This window comes from Homalodisca vitripennis, chromosome 2 (assembly GCF_021130785.1).
Source record: "Homalodisca vitripennis isolate AUS2020 chromosome 2, UT_GWSS_2.1, whole genome shotgun sequence".
Lineage (NCBI taxonomy): Eukaryota > Metazoa > Arthropoda > Insecta > Hemiptera > Cicadellidae > Homalodisca > Homalodisca vitripennis.
Genome location: NC_060208.1, coordinates 33,909,765 through 33,927,761, shown reverse-complemented (window position 1 = coordinate 33,927,761; position 17,997 = coordinate 33,909,765). Strand labels below are relative to the sequence as shown.

General features: G+C 32.1%; 1 protein-coding gene across 1 annotated transcript in view; it reads right to left on the bottom strand.

Moving 5' to 3' along the window:
• Window positions 1-5,526: 5,526 nt before the first annotated feature.
• LOC124355581 (UDP-glycosyltransferase UGT5-like) overlaps window positions 5,527-17,997 on the bottom strand; it is a 46,776-nt gene continuing 34,305 nt past the window's right edge. The window contains exons 9-10 of the mRNA XM_046806743.1: window positions 6,323-6,463; window positions 5,527-5,697 (exon numbers count right to left, since the gene is read on the bottom strand). Of these exons, the coding sequence (XP_046662699.1) occupies window positions 5,527-5,697; window positions 6,323-6,463 (312 nt within the window). The remainder of the gene's footprint in view (window positions 5,698-6,322; window positions 6,464-17,997) is intronic.

Here is a 17,997-nt window from a genome sequence, read left to right as displayed (position 1 = left end):
TGTTGCTACACTGCTTAAATTAATTATTTTCAAACCTCTTACGAGTCATTTTGGTCCAAAATTCTGAAAAAAATTTTCAACCTCCATGAAAACCAGCTGACGATTGATTTCTTTTGGTTTAGTTAACACATTCAATTAGTAATCAAATGTAACATTAGTAATGGAATTAGTTATTTTTGGTCTGTAAGGAAACCATTTTCAGTGTGTCTAAATATATTTGAGACACATATGAGACTTAGGTGTTTAACTTTTATACGTTAAGACTAAATTAGAAAAATTTAGTTTGCTTTATTTCACAGGTTACGTAAATGAAAATAACATTAAATTGTCATATTTAAAAACATTTGGGTCGTTGGGGAATGAAATAATAATATTAAACCAATCTTGTGGAAAGGGATAATTAATTATTTTTGAGATTTATGTAAAATAACTGTTTCCAGACCTATTTTGTAGAATTGGTTCATAAAGTTCTAAGACTTATGCTTGTATAAATAAGTCTTCCTATGTTTAAGAACTAAGCAAGACATTTTCTCAAATACTTTTATTTACTGCATAAGAGCTTCTCAGGGAGAAAACAATAGCTCTTATTGAAATCATGTTGGAAAGGTCAAGCAACATATGTAGGTACCTGGTAACCTAGCTTTGTTTTTATTTATTACCCTTGGAAGTCAATATCTTAGGTTAAACTGAAACTGAAATGGCATTAAAAACGAATTCCAAAAATACTGTATCACAGGTTGGAAGTTTAATGACCGATTTAAACAATAAACAACATGTGATGTTCCTGAGGCAATATCTTAAATCATTTGTTGTCCTCTTTGTTGTAATGGCTACGGTAATTCTTGAAGTTTTGTAGTTTTTGAATTGTTATGAACAAAAATAAGTTTTTATGAGATAACGGATTACGCGAAAGTATTTCTGGTAACGTAGCTAAGGTAGGAAGGGAAGAATTCTCTTAGTCTGGAATCGGACGCTGATACAGACTTGAATCCTGGAGTCTGGAGAAGATAAACAAATCTGCGACGAAGAGGTTTAAAATAACCTCCTTACATCGTTTCGACATCATAGACATGTAAATTACAAAATATAGCTTAATCCAGGTGAAAGGGTGAACAATTGAGTGCACTTTTAGTTTTAGTTCAGACTCGATCTCTAAGCACGTTGAAGCAACCGAGTTTTCTACATATACATGGCTCTGGTGGGAAGGGTTAATTAAATATGAATATAAAGTTCAGCTCTTTTTCACCTTCCTTAGGAGCCATACTTAACATGCATACTATATCTAATCGGAGGCCAAGAACTCCTATTTTAAAAATGTTGACTGAACCCTACCTCTGTGTTTCGAAATCCATTGTAGAATTAGCTCACATTGGAGTTTTGAAACAGGAGGCCATTACCAATTTTGTTATTGTTATTAGTTGTTATATAGTAATAATTAATGATCTAAAATGTGTTTCTTGAATTCCCAGTGGTGTTTGTTATTAGGGTAACGTCACGTCGGTTGCGAATGATCAGCTGTTACATGTAATTGTAGTAAAGAGCACAAGTCGCACTAGATTTACACTAATACTCTTTTATTTCAACTTTAATTTCATTACTAAAATTGGAATATTATAAGATGCTAGAGTTGATGACGAGGATCTAAATTATAGACCGTTGATAATATTGTTCCATGTCAAATACTTACACGTATTAGGATAACGTATTTATAAGGCGCGATTAAGAATAATCAGAGGAATAAAATAATTTTAAATGAAATGTAATTCAATATTTCAAATCTTAATTTATAATTTTTTATATAAATAATGTTGTTTCATCAATACATTTTATTTATTACTCGGAGTTTACAGTTCAAATATACTAACTTTTTAGTTACAATCCAAGCCTTTTTAATTTTTAAATTCAATGATGCTACTATAATATTACCATTATCACCATTTTAAATAATTCCCAAACACTGTTCTGAGTTTAAATTTACAAAGAAATAAACTTCCAATCATATGACCAAAATGTTCCGGACAGTAGGATAGATGACTCAAAAGGTAAATAACCTGAAATCCATTTTGAGTCAGCACTAAGTTCGTTTTACTAGCGAGACTCGTTGCTAACACCTGTAAAAAGTAAGAAGCAATGCAATGTATAACTGTATTTATAACTGCCAACTTATTTTTTGCAGGCGTCATAGTGAGCGATCGTAAGTAAGTATATATGATGTACGGAAAGCGACATATATTCAGTAAAAACGTATACTTTAATGTTAAACATAATACTACTACTGTGTATACCCTATATTCCCCAGTATCCCCATCACAATACTATGCAAAAGGGGCTTTGAGAAAAATTTCCGTTTTCGCTAACAGCACTATGACGCCGTGGTATTAAGTTTATTACGTCTTTAGTATAAATTTTGTGAATATTTATATTGATGTTGAAGCACGTTTATTCAAATATATAACTAACCTTGAAAGATCTGTTATATTTACCAAACCAATCCTTACCCTATCTTTTAAGTCTTTCAATAGTCTATGCTAAATGGCTGATAATGGATGATACATGACAGACGCAAGTGAATTTTTCCAGCTCCTCGGGTGTTAGGCTTAGCTAACGCTCAGCCAACAACAACAAAAACTGAGTTATGATTGCCTACAACTCTGGTTGGTCTTAGAATCTCCATTAGCCAATTAACTGTTCATAATTTAAACGTACTTATTTTTAGCAAAATGTGACATAAACTGAAATTATTATAGATTCACCTAAAATATATCCAAAACTGATATGTAGTCTATTGAAACTTTCTTTAAAAAATAGATCTTTATAAGGTTAATTCCATAAAATCGCAGATATATACTGAAAATTCGTTTTGAAAATGAGCTCTTTATCAGTTCCATAACTAGTCAAGTTCAAATTATCTCAGAACCTTCTATTTACTAAAATAACATGTTAACTATAATATTGGAATACTATTGAAGTAATTATTTTAGAGGCACCAATATTCAAAACACTGTAAAGAACTAATTACCTAATTTTTTATTGGATATAATTGAAAATCTCTGAAATTTAATTGGAATTAAATAACATTTATCTTTTAAACGGTAATGGATTTTTCTTTCAATTATTTTATTTAATGGTTTTAAGATAGAACACATTCTGTGAAACATTTTTATCTTACCTCTTAAATAGAGTAATCTTTCAATTATGAAAAAGGACAAAAAAGCAAAGTACTTAAATTGTAATTTAGTGTGTGATAAAATAATATTTAAATATAAATTCCGTTTGAAGTGAGATAGGAGCGGATAATTTTATTTCAGCGATGTATGTAGATAATTGAAGTTTCAAACAACCACATAATAACTTATTATCTAAGTTTAAAACTAATAGCTATGAAATTTGTAAATCTTTTATTAAATTTGAATAATAAGAAAAATGAATAAATTATAATTATTATGGCACTTTATAAATGTAGAAGTGTATCGGAGTCCATCTGATAGCAGATTAGGTTATATTTCAGTGAATTACCTTGAGTTCTTGAGTATATATGCTCCGTAACCGTAACCATCCTGAATATCCAGCCATTCAGTAAGCTAGCGGAAAATGTCCTATTACAACTTCAGCTTCAGTTTTGCACTTTAGGTTCTTAAACTTAATGCACCAGGAGAACAAAAAAGAACTATTACATTTTGCATTTTTTATTTTCATATACTAGCAATAATTAATTATCCCAGCTTTTAGTTAATATACAAGCAGTTTCAAGAGTTACATATTGCAAACACATTTCTTCGCGCATTCATTTCTAAGTATAGTAGAATGAGCTGACCAAATAACGATCAGTTCGGTTAGGAGGAACACTCAATCCAACTTTATTAGGGTCAGATTAAATTAAAACAAACATCGGAATACCGTCTCCCTCAACTCATTCAGTCGGTTCAGATCGCCAATACCCCAACTGCCCATTAATTAACAACTCTCCTTTAAACCAATTAGGCCAACTTGTTATTTCTCCTCTCTTGATTTTTATTCGTAAACTTTTTCCCAGCTCCTAATGAATTCATCGGTTCGAAAAAGGCTTTGGTAATTTACTTATGAAATTACAAGCAAGGAATTGTTAATTGGGGAGTGATGCACAACGATTGTTGGACAAACAGGGAGGGGGCCCCGCTCCTTCACAACATCCACCCCCGCAGCGCCTGTCCCCATGGCAACCGTTAAGGCAGGGACGCTAACCGTCAATGGCCGAAAAATCACCATATTGGCGATCGGAATGGCTTCTCTTCGAGGGTGGTTTGATTTTTTTAAGGAAGCAAAATTTCTTTGAGAATCCTCACACCCCCTCTGGAGAGTAATAAGTACAGCAGGATGGCGGTGGGGAGTCTTGAAGTATATTAAAATCCATTGATTAAAACATAATTCCCCTTTTTATGTTTGGCATTCAATTCTTAGAAAATAAAGCAATCTTGATTGCAAGAGGGGATTATGGTTATATTTTCACAGTTCTTTGTCTCTATCCTTAATTAAATTTGACTTACTCATTATACAAATATAATACCTAATGTTCAGTACGGAAACGCTTATATTTTTTTCTGTAAACTGAAAACACAGAGTTAGTATTACACTGGAATAGCTTATTTTAGTACTTAATTTTTCAGAAATAGAATATAAAATTAAGAAAAACTAAGCAACTTAATAGACTGGTATCGGTCTCACCGATTCTAAACATCAAGTATCGGAGGTATCAACAATCTTACAAACCTACATCAAACAAAGTAATTTCATAATATGTGTTAATATGCCATGTGATAAAATGTCATACGCTGAGTACAATGAGTTTGTTTACTTTGCGATTTTATCGTTACGATCTTGATTATCCATAGGAGAATTGTAAAAATGTTATTACTTTAATTTTAACTTAAATTTTGACCTTTTAAGCCCAAAATAAATTCATTTCTTAACAGAAACGCATGTATCAAGTTTTTTCCACCAAAGTCTATAGGACCTTTCTATAAAGTGCACGGACATAAAAGGACTCGATTTTAAACAGACTTTTCCGGATCCTTAACTAATCGTAGATATTACTATAGTAAAAATATACCGTATGAACAAATAATTTAAAGTTGGACTCCCTATCCGTTATAACAAGTAATCTTCGATATGCAATTTATATAACTATAGAAATTATTTCAGCAATACAATTACATTATTAAAATATATTACTTATACTACATTATAAACAACATAAAAATATATTCGTTATCTGAAAGAAAAGAAGTATTGTATATTATATTTTTCAATAAATATCCCAATAGTATTATTTCTAGGAGGTTTTCTTATTCATAATTTACAGATTTCAAGCTAGAAACATAATAATGTACAATTATAGTAAATTTTGGCAAGGATGGACGTTGTAAGAGTTTACTCAAATGTGTGGACATGCGCTTGCGCGTTTATTTATGCAATAATGACAAAAATAATCTCTATCTCTTCTAAGCCAAGGCCCACCCTTGGCATGTTAGTCATGTGGTGGTGCGATGATCAGTAGAAGCGGACGATCTCCCTGTAGCCGTCATCTTCGTCTGTGGGGTTGACGGCTAGGGCCGGACCCTTGGGCAGTTGGACTGTGTCCATTCTGGGGTGTTGGCCGCATCTGTATTTACCCCAATACGGTGTAGATGGGAACCCAGATAATCGTGGCCGGTGGTGGATCTGAAAGCAGCCACTGCTACACTTCTAGATAAGCTTCGGTGTTTTGGTAAATTCAACATTGCTCAGTTCTTTCTTGTGTTGGCTTGCCTGTTACGTATCCTTCGCCAAGTGTTTACCGCTTGCCTGATCGAGGTCTTGGCAGAAATGCAGGACTGTGCGCAGGGTGGTTGATGGAGAGAAGTACCGTTTTTCACGAGAAAATCGGCCTTTTCGTTTTCTTCCACGCCAACATGACTTGGAATTTACTTGGAATGCAGTCGGTGTACTTGCTGTTTGAGAGTCCAGTTATCGCATCCTGAGAGTCTATCAGAAACACAGCTTTATGGTTCAGTTCCAAGTTTTCGAGTTTTTTGCTGCCTAATGTTTAGCTTCATAACTCGTAGAGGCGCTCCAACTGCCATGGAGCCTTGCAATGCTTTGGAGACATATCCAGCCCCGGTTTTCCCATTCTCGGCATTGATGAGCCGTCAATGTATATGCAGAGCCTCTCTGGTTCTGGTTACTTGATGTTGCTTGTCTCTACCGCTGCTTTCCTTAGTTCTGTGTCCAATGAGATATGTTTTCGAGTAGAGTGATTTTCCACATTGTAACAATCGTCAATTTGTTAACCCCATGTTGCACTGACCTCAAATCCAACCTTTTCGATTACCACGTATCCCAGTGACTCATCAACAGAGTAGAACGCTTTGGACACCAACAGGCGTTTAAGACAAGTCTTAAATTGGATTTGTTTTGGCTGTATCTTTTTATGTGTTTTGGTATACATCTACGGAAGAACAAACTAATTACTTAGGATGCATCGATTTAGATACTTTATCCTGGCTGTATATAGACAGGCTGTGTATTATGTGATACACTAACTTTATAATGACAAGTAAATGCAGAAAGTAATCAATTACAGGAAGAAACAGTCCCAGGACAAATTTTGATCCTTTTATAATTTTCTATTGGGATATAAAATATTATTGTTTTAATTAGTAGAGATCTGTATAATCTATAACAATCATTCACGAGATTCTATATAAGTTACTCTACTTATAACCGAAGTACAAAAAGGATTTTAAATGAACACAAATAAAGTGAGATCTTACAGTACCCAAAAGAAACATAACGGAGTCTAAAACGTTCCTCAAAGACAAAAGCAAAGTTTCATCCTGGGAGATGTCGGGACCACTAATTAATATAAAGTCATTCGGTGCTCGCTGTACTGTAATTCGCCTTATCACAGAGTCTCTTTACATAATACAAGGAATAACGTCAAAGAGCTATTACGCCACGCTTAACTAAGAGCTTTCTTAAGAGCTTTTCCCAGAATTACCTTTGTTCTCGCATAGTTTTAGGGCACGGTTGTATTAAACCAGGCCAAATTAAAGCCCGTTCATGTCTTCTGAGAGCTTTTACCTGGGGAGAAAGTTGCAGTTTGAAGCAATTAAAGAGATGAAGTTTCGTGTGACCTTGAAAGTTACTGAACAGTTAGAGTCTACACTGAGTGTGAGATACTTGGATACTTTCTTGGAAGAGAGAACTTTGTAATGGAATGGTAATATTTGGATGGTCCCTTCTTAGGCAATCCATGCAGCTGATGGATAGTGTCATAGGGTGTCATAGGGATAGTGTCATACCCTGTTAGCGGATGGCGTTTTTCATAGAATACAATGGCGTATCAATATACTTCTAATTGTTTTATCCTAAAGTCATGTTCATCAATGCTTCCTTATCACTCATGTCATATAATTTGAATTACAGATTTCTAGTATTACATGTATTTGATATATACAGGGTGTCCCAAAACTCTCTTTCAATAATTTCAGGTATTATTCCTAGACAAAAGACAAACCAAATTATAATTTTAAAGGGGCCAAAAACTTTATTTACCCACAGTAATTACCCACATTTAGTTTTTTTTCACTTAAAAACTTTAAATTTAACAATGGCTTGTTTTAACAAGTAGAAATTTAGCATAGACCTTTAAATTATTTTTCGTATGTGTACAATATGGAAAACATAAGCATCTCCTTACATAAATTTATAACATTGTCCATGAGTCCAAATTTTTACTGCTCAATTCGTAGAAATGAAATCTTACATCAATATAATATATAGGACCTATAAGATACTTTCTATGTTGTCTGTAACGTAACATTTTCGAGGAGTTAAATGATGAGGAGGCCTGTAATCTAAGCCTAAGCTAATTGGCTTATCATATAAAATACATTTATAAGAAAAAGAAATTATGTAAAAAAGGAAATTTGAACACTCCAGAATGAAAGTTTAAGTTTTTAGAAATTTCAAAGTTATAATATATTGAAAACTAAATGGTATACATAGTTTGATACATGTGGTTTATCAAATGATGATAGTAAACAACTTAAGGCCAAATAAATCTAAAATCATTATTGTTAAAATATCGAGTTTTATAATCATTAATTATACATTTTTTTTTCATTTAAACCCCACTTTGCTAAAAAGCTTGTACATTTCTGTTTAAAAAGGCACAAATGCTGTACATATACATTATAGATCTCTTTGTTTTTATTTCATATTTTCAGACTGTTATTAGATGAAAATAATTTACATGGAGTATTTAAAATGCAATGCAAATAATCACCAGCGTATGTGAATAAATATTTTGACGATATAAGTTTAGTCTAATTAAACCTCGAAAATGACATGCACATCTACATATGCTTACGTTTAAGATTGTCCATGACTCCCTAAGGGGTGGTGAATAATTAGTGAAGTCATAATTAAGTGGTTTAGAAAGTCCTACACTGATGTGCACGATTCCATTCTAAACTGAACTGTTAAAAGAATATCAAAATTTCCTGGTACTTTTTTCTATACATATTTGTATATTTATTATATTTTTGTCGAACGGATAAATTATAATCAGTGTTGAAGGATATTATCACTTAATGTATCTACTAAAGTTTGAGTACATAAAATCAGCGTTACTTGCTGGCACTTTATGTCTCCTTGACGATGCTACTTTTGGCTATTAACATTCCATGAGGTCATTTAGAGAATTTGGAGACAATACCCCAATTAGGCACAAATAGGATAGATTATACACAAGTCGGGAGTTCTTATAATGATAACAAAGGAATTCAGGAGTTACAGGTACAGTATTTTCACATATTAAAAAAATACAAATCGATGGAGTATCTGCTTTTAAATCCTCAGGGAACGATTTTTAATTTTCAATGTTCAATATCTTCAGAGTTGTAGTTGATTTTCTCCATAAAATTGTTAGTCGAGGTCGTAATGTAAAACTTTGAAATGCACTAAGCTTCGGCGTCAATTATTTCACCTGAAGTTCTTGGAAATGATGTGGAAAAATCACTATTTTTCTGCAAAATTTTAAAATTCTGGTAGCAAGAGGAGAACAATGTTCTTCCAATTTATTTAGTTTTTAAAGCGGTATTTATATATTGTATAAAGCTATACTTTCATATGCCTGGTTAAAGTAAACAAGGCAGGTACACCACACCACAGTTGCCATAACAGCCTTTGGTGTGGAATTTCAAGTTTATAGCTTGCTCAGTTCATCCTTGGCATGTCCTGTGGACAAACATAAATACGGAAATTCTGTAGTTCAATTTTAATAATTAGTGTTGTTTTTAGTTCTTATTAAGTGCATGTTTTAGAGTTAAAGAAGTTGACAAATAACATGGTGGTTGTGATTCCTGAAATAGGCATTTAACAACACTCTGGTATGATTTGTTTATTTTAATCTAGTTTTTAATTGTGTGTTAGGTTAGTTATTTACCTACAGAAGAGATCAGATTGTAGATCTCGAAACGTAGTGTTACTGATATTTTTGTTTCACTGAACGATGGCAAATGTCCGGAAAATCCTGTTTCCTTCAAAATACGGAGAATTAAACATAAAATACATCTTTAAATCCCCGGCAGATAAAAGATAAATTGTGCCAGTCTAATTAATGATATGCTTTGAATGGCGCTGGCCAAATTACATAAATATACACACATCACTATAAAACTCATATCTTGTGTATATACAAATGAACTTTCGTACAAAATCTAAAATCTAGATATATTTCTAGAGACTACAAGTATAACTATGTCACACGTTCAAATTTCATAAAATGTGTAACCAATTAGGTAGTGATATGCACATCAACATAGAATTTACCACAAAACGTTAGCTAACAGTGAAATATTTTGTATTTTTATATTCTATTCACTATATACCCATCGTGTTTAGAAAAGGGTATAACAGATTTTTGTGGCGTATATTACACTTCATTTCAAACAAAATTGTCCTGTAAATACTGGTCGAGAAATGTGTCGCTTAGCCACTAGGCTCTACTTACTATTTTTATAAACTAATTAATTATTATTATCTATAGAACTAGTAAAGTACTAGTACAGATAACTGTGCACTCATAAGAGGAAAACTCTACAAAATTACCTAATACAATAATGGCACCTGTTGAAAATTTTTAAACGAAACAACCAGTATAGTTATTTGATACTCCTGGCTTGTGTAAACATAACCTTAAAGTGGTCGTGCTCTTATGTGAACACCCTGCATGTATATATAACTCAGCACTTGTGTTTTAGTAGCGTAAATCGAGCGGCACTTGCAGGTCCTCCTGGCAAATAACGAATAACAGTTTTTATTAATTTAGGTTACTGTAATTGGAAAAATAAAAATCTACTAACCCATTTATTAGACTATTTTTTAAACACTAAATGATATGTCCAATATTAGTTTTAAACATTTAATTTTCGTTAAGTTTGAAACTTTTGTATGATTATATATTTATTTGTTTATGGAAAATTCTAAAATTAACTACCGATAAAAATACAGCTGGTTGATATTTATTTTCTTTTTGTACCTCATTTTTTAATAAATTATATCTTGGTATTCTCCTGAAAGGTTCTTTAAAGCATAACAGAGCTGTTAATAAGGAGCTGAAGACTACACAAACTTGTGCACTCCGATAATATTGTGTTGAAGTAATCATTCCCCACTTGGTTACTAATGATGTTCTATAACCGGATTCCAATCTTGTAAAATACATTTCAATAACCCGAGTAACGCGCGGGTGCCGCAGGGTTTTCCGCCCACCCCTCCCCCGACCACCCGGCCTACCCCAACTTTTTAATCCACCCTCAGCACTTCTTACTTCATTTTCTTGATAATTTTTCCCCTCACTTTTCTGATTGGCAGCCGTCTCACAAAAAGAGGGCCCGCCATTTGTAAAAAGTCTCCATAGCAACTGAGGGGGAGGGGTGCGGGAGGGGACGAGTGAGGGGGCGTCTAAGACCAGTCAGGCCGAGCTCTTGAGTAGCAACTGATAACTTCAAACATCTCCTAATTACTGCTCGTTACCGTTTCCAATACGGAGTTTTGTTTCGCGTGCAGTCCCATATTCATGTAATTGTACTTGCAAATAGAGAGGACCAGATTACGGAAATAAAATCAATAAATCATAAAAAATAAAGGAACTGAGATTATATTCAGAAGGAGATGTAAAGTCCACCTATTATTTTTGTTCCTTAATACTTTTTGAACATAAATATGATAATTTATTGGCAAGAACATATACCTAACCAGTGTCCTTATACTGTGTCTCTTCTTCCCTTATATTTTTTGATAGTCAAATTTTAGAACAATAAAAATAATAATACTATTATTAGTAACTGTGTTTCAGTTATATGTAGGAATTAGCACATTTATAGATCTGTTTAATAGAAAATAACTAATCATAGGATTGAACTTAAAAATTATTTTAGGAATTATAGGAATATTCTAGCAATAATCTTTAAATGACAGTTCATACATTTTTTGAACTTTGAACTATATATAACAGTAAAATTGATTTTAATGAGCATTCTTGTAGAAAACAACCTTAAAAGAATTATTCTTATTAGAGAATCTTTAGCATGGAATGTTGTATTCTTTCACGACCAGCAGAGTATTCAAATATATACCAGATTTCTCGAAGGACGTGAAGCTTACATTGCTCATACCTGAAAGCAAAAAAAAGGATTACTATATCTACTTATAATTTGTTTGTTTTTTTTTAATTTGGTAGCTTTAATTAAATATAAACAACAAAAAATTTAGTTTACGGATACGAAATATTTTTTATAAAAAAACATTAACATATTATAATTAAGAATATAGGGTAAAAATTATTAAAATAGAAATAAATAAGATAAAATAGGTGTTTATAAGGTGTGCAATGATACACTTGATTATTTAATAAACCCCTAATAGACGTAAAATAACAACATAAAGGTAAATATTCTCTTGGGCTGAAATCGCCGAAGAAACGTATTCAACATTCTGAAAATGCTGTGTTAAATGAAAGGAACTATTAACAGTTTCAATAACAAGGAACAAAAATTAAGAAAAAAACCATAAAATAAATAAACATTTTAGCCCATTTGTATAGAAAACCATACTGGTCATTTCAATTTATCACATAATCACGGTGTTAGTGACGGTACAAATATAGATTTGTTATATTTAGTCAATCCACTTTGATTCTTTTAGAAAAGTATTATTGGCTTATTTAATCTTATTGCAAATTTTGTCTGCCTATTAAGAGATGTACTATTTTTGCAATAAATGTCTTTTAAACAAGCTGACAAATTACATATTTTTGTGTGTCTATTACATCACGATCATGGCCATTTGAGTGTATTTGACTTTAAATATATGAGAGCTAAACTTCATAAAAATGGACGATAGTGCAATACAAACAGTAAAAAGGAATTGGTTGGTAAAGTTTAAAATTACATCTATTTTGCAATGGATTAAATCTTTATACATATTTTCTTGATATATTATTTGCATAAATAGATAAATTAGCATATCTCCAAAGGAATCGGTTGAAATTTATGATTTTTTAATTTAACCGGAAAAATTGGGAAATCGCCTGGAATTGTCCTTTTATAATATTATAGACATAATTAGGAATCCACAGGTATGACATTAAAATTGCCACCAAGTCCATTGGTGACTTTAATATTATCCTGAAATACTTCAGGTCAGTTTGTTGTAGCGTATTGAATCAATATTATTAATGTGGAAAAAACTAAAACTAAGAGTACCCAAAAGGAAAAAATACATCATAGGATGGAAGGTGAGAGGCAATCATACTGATTACCTTGAACAGTTCTGGAAATGATGCAAACAGAAGGAATACTAAGTAATGTATGGTACTTTGGAACTAAATATCACCCACATCGTGTTAATAATCAGGATACATCGTTACATTGAAGATCGTGATATTATTAAATCGGTTTTAGTTAAATAAATGTTATATTATGAGCCGAAATTCCAGTATTTCACTTATACCTACAATACGTTTTTCTATTTCAATACGGACACACGAATAGAACACCACGTTTCATTAATTGAAATATACCCTCTTCGTCAGGGGACACATAAGTGTAAACAAAATAAACATGCACAACAAACTTACAAATATAAAGTGCAGAATGATAATGCCACATATATTATTGGCTTGGAGGTAGCGAACACTATTACTTGTGGGTTTAAAAAATTCATTCCTATCCATCAGTTCATCTGTCCATCAGCTTGTCTGTCCTCACCTGAAATTTGCATGAGCCCTTATTTCTATATAGGCAACACTGAGTTCAACGATGGTGCATGTAATTTCGAATGAATTTTGCTGAGAGTTAGCAAATATATTATATTGGACATAGAGTAACAATAATACCAAAGAGAAAATAGCAAAATAAATACATTTGAAAACAAGCTGAATATAATGATATGAGATTTTAAAATGTTATATATTAACACATGTATGTTATTCATAAAGTAAAATAGAATGAAGGAAAAATCGGGGTCAAAACTCGGTGACAAGATTTTGTTTATGCGCTCCCTTGCGTTGTAGTACAGAAAAATGTATTATTTCAACACTGCCATGAAACCCAACTTAAGTTAACAAAAATGTGAATGTATCATGTGGCAAACTACTTCTAAAAAGTTTTCATGTCTTGACTTTGTATATACTATCCATATAATTTTATTATAACAGTTTCTTCATAAACAAGAATGAAATCTATGATGTTACTGTTTCGTCTGATCATCATTAAATTCTTTCATTCGTAGGGATGATAAAATTGCTTCTGTATACCTACCCACAAGACGAGAATGAAATAAGCTACAAACTTAAAATTTTGAACCCAACCTCAGCGAAGACTATTACGTGACTCGTTATAAGATATACAGTCATATAAGATATGAGGTATAAGATATACCTTGCTCTAAATTTAAAAACATAATATTAGCGAGTAAAAACGTCAAACAATACCTGACTGGGTAAACCACATTATAAAGTTCACATTAGGTGAAAATTAACCAAAAAGGCGAACCGAACCAAGCCAATAAACAACACGGTATTCGCACTGAGGTAGGTAGGAAATGCGTGGTATTAGTGGAAGAGTGTATGTTCTATTTTAGTCACATATTACTATGGCAAATTTCAAAATTTTAATTTCCTATCAAGTCATTCATTGTCAGTAACACTTGTAAAAAGAACTCACACAAAAGTTTGTCAATCTGCAAATTGAAAATATAATATAAAAATCCTTTATACTTTAGTAACGTACGTATCATTATGTTTTAATAATTATATAAGCACATATAAATTATAATAAACTAATTTATCTTGTTTTTGTCAATTTGGTATTGGTAGTGTTAAGAAGCACGAAGTTTAGGTAATGTGTATTTTATAAACCACTGTGAAAGGCGTTTAATTTATGTTAAAGATTAACACAAAAGGTTTTCAATTTACTTGAACTCGCGCTTATTTAAAAGAGTGCTCAAACGGCTTGTGTTCGTAGGCAGGGTGGGTCCCGTTAGCTTTTCACGTTCGCTTTAGCAAACACAACGTTTTTAAACTAATCCATAATATACTTAATATCTCTCACTATCTCTCACAAATGTAACAGACTCAAACTAACAATTTTATAAGGCTCAGGTAAACAAAAAAATCCGAATTCTTGAGACTCACCAAGAATAAAATACGTAGTTAATAAAGTGATTTTTTAATTATTTAAAATTTCAAAATTTTTATAACTTAAAGAATTTAGCTCATAAATGAATTGGCAAATCTAAACAACTCAAATACATTACAAGTTAAATTATGTTTTATTTGGCTAGTACTTAATTACATGGAACAAGATATCGTGAGACAATGTTACTTTTTGAAAATTTTAAGGTAAACTGATGAGTGCATGTTGGCTTCTCGAGAATAAAAAGAAAAATTGTATAACGCAAAATAATTTATTCCAATTTTGGGAGCACTAAACCTTTTGAAGCCACTACTAAATAGTAGCTTTCATCATACGGTATGTATATCCATAATTCAGAGATATTATTTCCTCTAAATGCTCCTCGCCAAAGCTTTTCGTCTAGAGACTCTCGGCTTATAGAAGTTCTGGGTCTCTGGGAATCCCTGGCCAACTCATATACCAACACTGTAATGCACTCTTGAACACGGAGTGCTTTTAGTTATTGGAAACTTCTGGCCAATAGAAACATTTCTTCTATGGGAACCTTACAGTGTGCTAGAATCTCCTTTTCCTAATAACTTTCAGACTCATAACTCGTAGATGTAGACTTTATAGCTTCATGAAGTTCATGATTCTCAAGACGTGCGTATGACAGATCCCAGTTCCTGAATAATCCCACCATAGGAAGCTTCTTGTTTTAGGAATATGCCAATAACTCTAGAAGCTGCAAAACGTTTAAAAATTTCAGAAAGCAGGAAATCTCCTATACTAGGGGATTTTTACTACTAGAAGCTTTGGATAGTTATAGCTCTATATGTATTAAAGGGCATCTTGATACCTTTACAGACATTAGAGCTCTCAAAATACGTGTAAAGGCTTTCGTTTCTAGAAAGTAATACACATAGAGTTCACAAAGTTTCGGTGTCTAAAAGCTACAGGTATTTGAGACCACCTAAAAGCGGCACTGGAGCTCTAATTCCTAGGACCAAACAGTATTGAAATAAGGTTTAGTAAACAGAATGTCCTAACCGCCATTCAATGGGAAATCTTCCAGAGTAGTATATAAATTAGTTGCATTACGGGGACTGATTCCCTTACGTTCTGATGAACTCCATCACAAATTGCGCTAGTTACTTTTGGAAGGTCCATGCCAATTTTTGAAAGATAGATTAAGATTATTTGTTCCTAAGACGTTCTGCGAACTTCCGTTGGATTTTGGTAATGAGTCTAGATACTAGCTTATAAGGCAGCTCCAAATACCCTGAACAAAACGAAACACGCGATCAAAGCATTATTCTTTCTAAATAAAGCCTCGTGTATCCTTCCTTCACCGTGCTGTGTAACTGAAACACGATATCTGTTATTCTGGGTGTGCATTATTCTTAATGTCTGAGTCTCATCAAAGCCTTGTCTTATTATTGAAGCATTTTCTTTAACACTTTAAGTTATTAAATCTGTCGGAGGTCGGTACGTCATTTCACATTCGCACTCCATCTTCTTTCTACACTGAAATACGTATTTATCGACTCCGCCTCCCAGTATTTCTGTTTCGATGTCCTTAAATTGCTGAAGAATTGTGTATCCAATCATTCCTTGCACGCCATTATTGTGCACGTTTATGCTTCCGAGGTAAAATTTTTGAACTTTGATTAGGACGTTTACTTATTTAAATTTAATTGTGCCCTAAAACTACTTTTTGTTATGTTCCATGATATGGGGATAAAAATACCTATCAAGGTTAATTCTGGCAAATAAAAATTAGAGATTATTTTTCCTGATTTTCAGAAAAGTTATAATTTTACGAGTATAATCTTTATGAAAATGTTTACAAAGGATTGATAAACAGCTAAAAAGCCATATTTTGTTTCCTTTTTTATTGCTTGCATGGAATAATTGTTATGGATTGTGGTCTTAAAGAATTTCATTTGCTTACAAACTTTCAACTACAATTAGGTTGCATAAATAAGTTTTGGGGTTTTGAAAGCATATGAATGTTTATTAATTTTATGTAAGATAAAGTCACTAAAAAGATCGAATAATGAGCAACAATTATCAAAAAGAGATTCTTCATTGTATTTTGTATGTCCACACAAACAAAAAGGATGTGTAGACTTTCAGTATTCAAAGTTGTAAATTATCTGATGGAGTAATTCCTACTAAATTTAACCTATACATCATTAATTTTATTTGAACATCCACCGTTTATAATATTAATAAAGTTTATGAAGCTTGATTTCCGGTATTGTGTTCTAACTATAAAAGCCTTTACAATGACATAAGTATTGACTTAGGCTTGCGTAAGATTTCCATAACACTCTCCACAAGCGGTCCTCCATTGTGCGATACTTATTGCATAAAAATGTAGTTAAGATAACCTTATAACAATGTGAAAAGCTTTTAAATTATATCTGCTACAGTTAAAAAAAACTAAGGTGTTTCCAAAGATTTTACATGCCTGTATGTTTATGTACCAAAGTCAGTTCAAAATTGTAAACGAAATTATAATTTATATAGACATAAAGTAATCTAATAATCACTATTCAATAAGACATACTTACTTACGCTTACTTGTATTCATTATTCATCCAAAGCCAAGTCCATGGCTTCTCCGGCAGGACCTGCTTCTGACCTTAAAACATAAATACTTAATTCAATTTTAACAGTATTTTCTCAATGCCAGAACAATATTTAAAGGAGTATAAACAGCCAATGAATACCACATAAGGTTTTGTTGAATAAATATTATTATTAATAACAAATATTATTATTTAGTAATAACAAAATAAATATTATTTAATCATACTATTTTCACATACACACTTCTTTATTTTGGCAATCTTGCTAACTTCAGCAAAGTAAACGGTCTAAATGGGTGCTCTTTAGTCGTATGTCAGAAACTACTTTGATTTGAAAAATGTGTGAGACGCAAAAAATGTTCCACGTAATTTTTTATTGCATTGGCGATTTGTAGAGTTTTTGAAACTGATAAATATGTTGATGAAATAAGCTCCTGCCAGTGTGAAAAATAACTACAGTTTTACGTTTTCCAACTCATTTCTTATGCCTAACTGTAGTTTCATAAGTATGTTTGTTTTAGCCACTTGTTATAGTACAAGGGCATACAATACAGTTATTTCTAAAATATAGTCTTGTCAGAGTTAAGGACTAATAGATGAGATGGATTAAAGATACAAATAATTCGCCCTCGTCAAATCCTAGAAAACTAGGTTACAATTTGGCTAAGGATCTCAAAATATAAGACTTGTTTTATCAATTT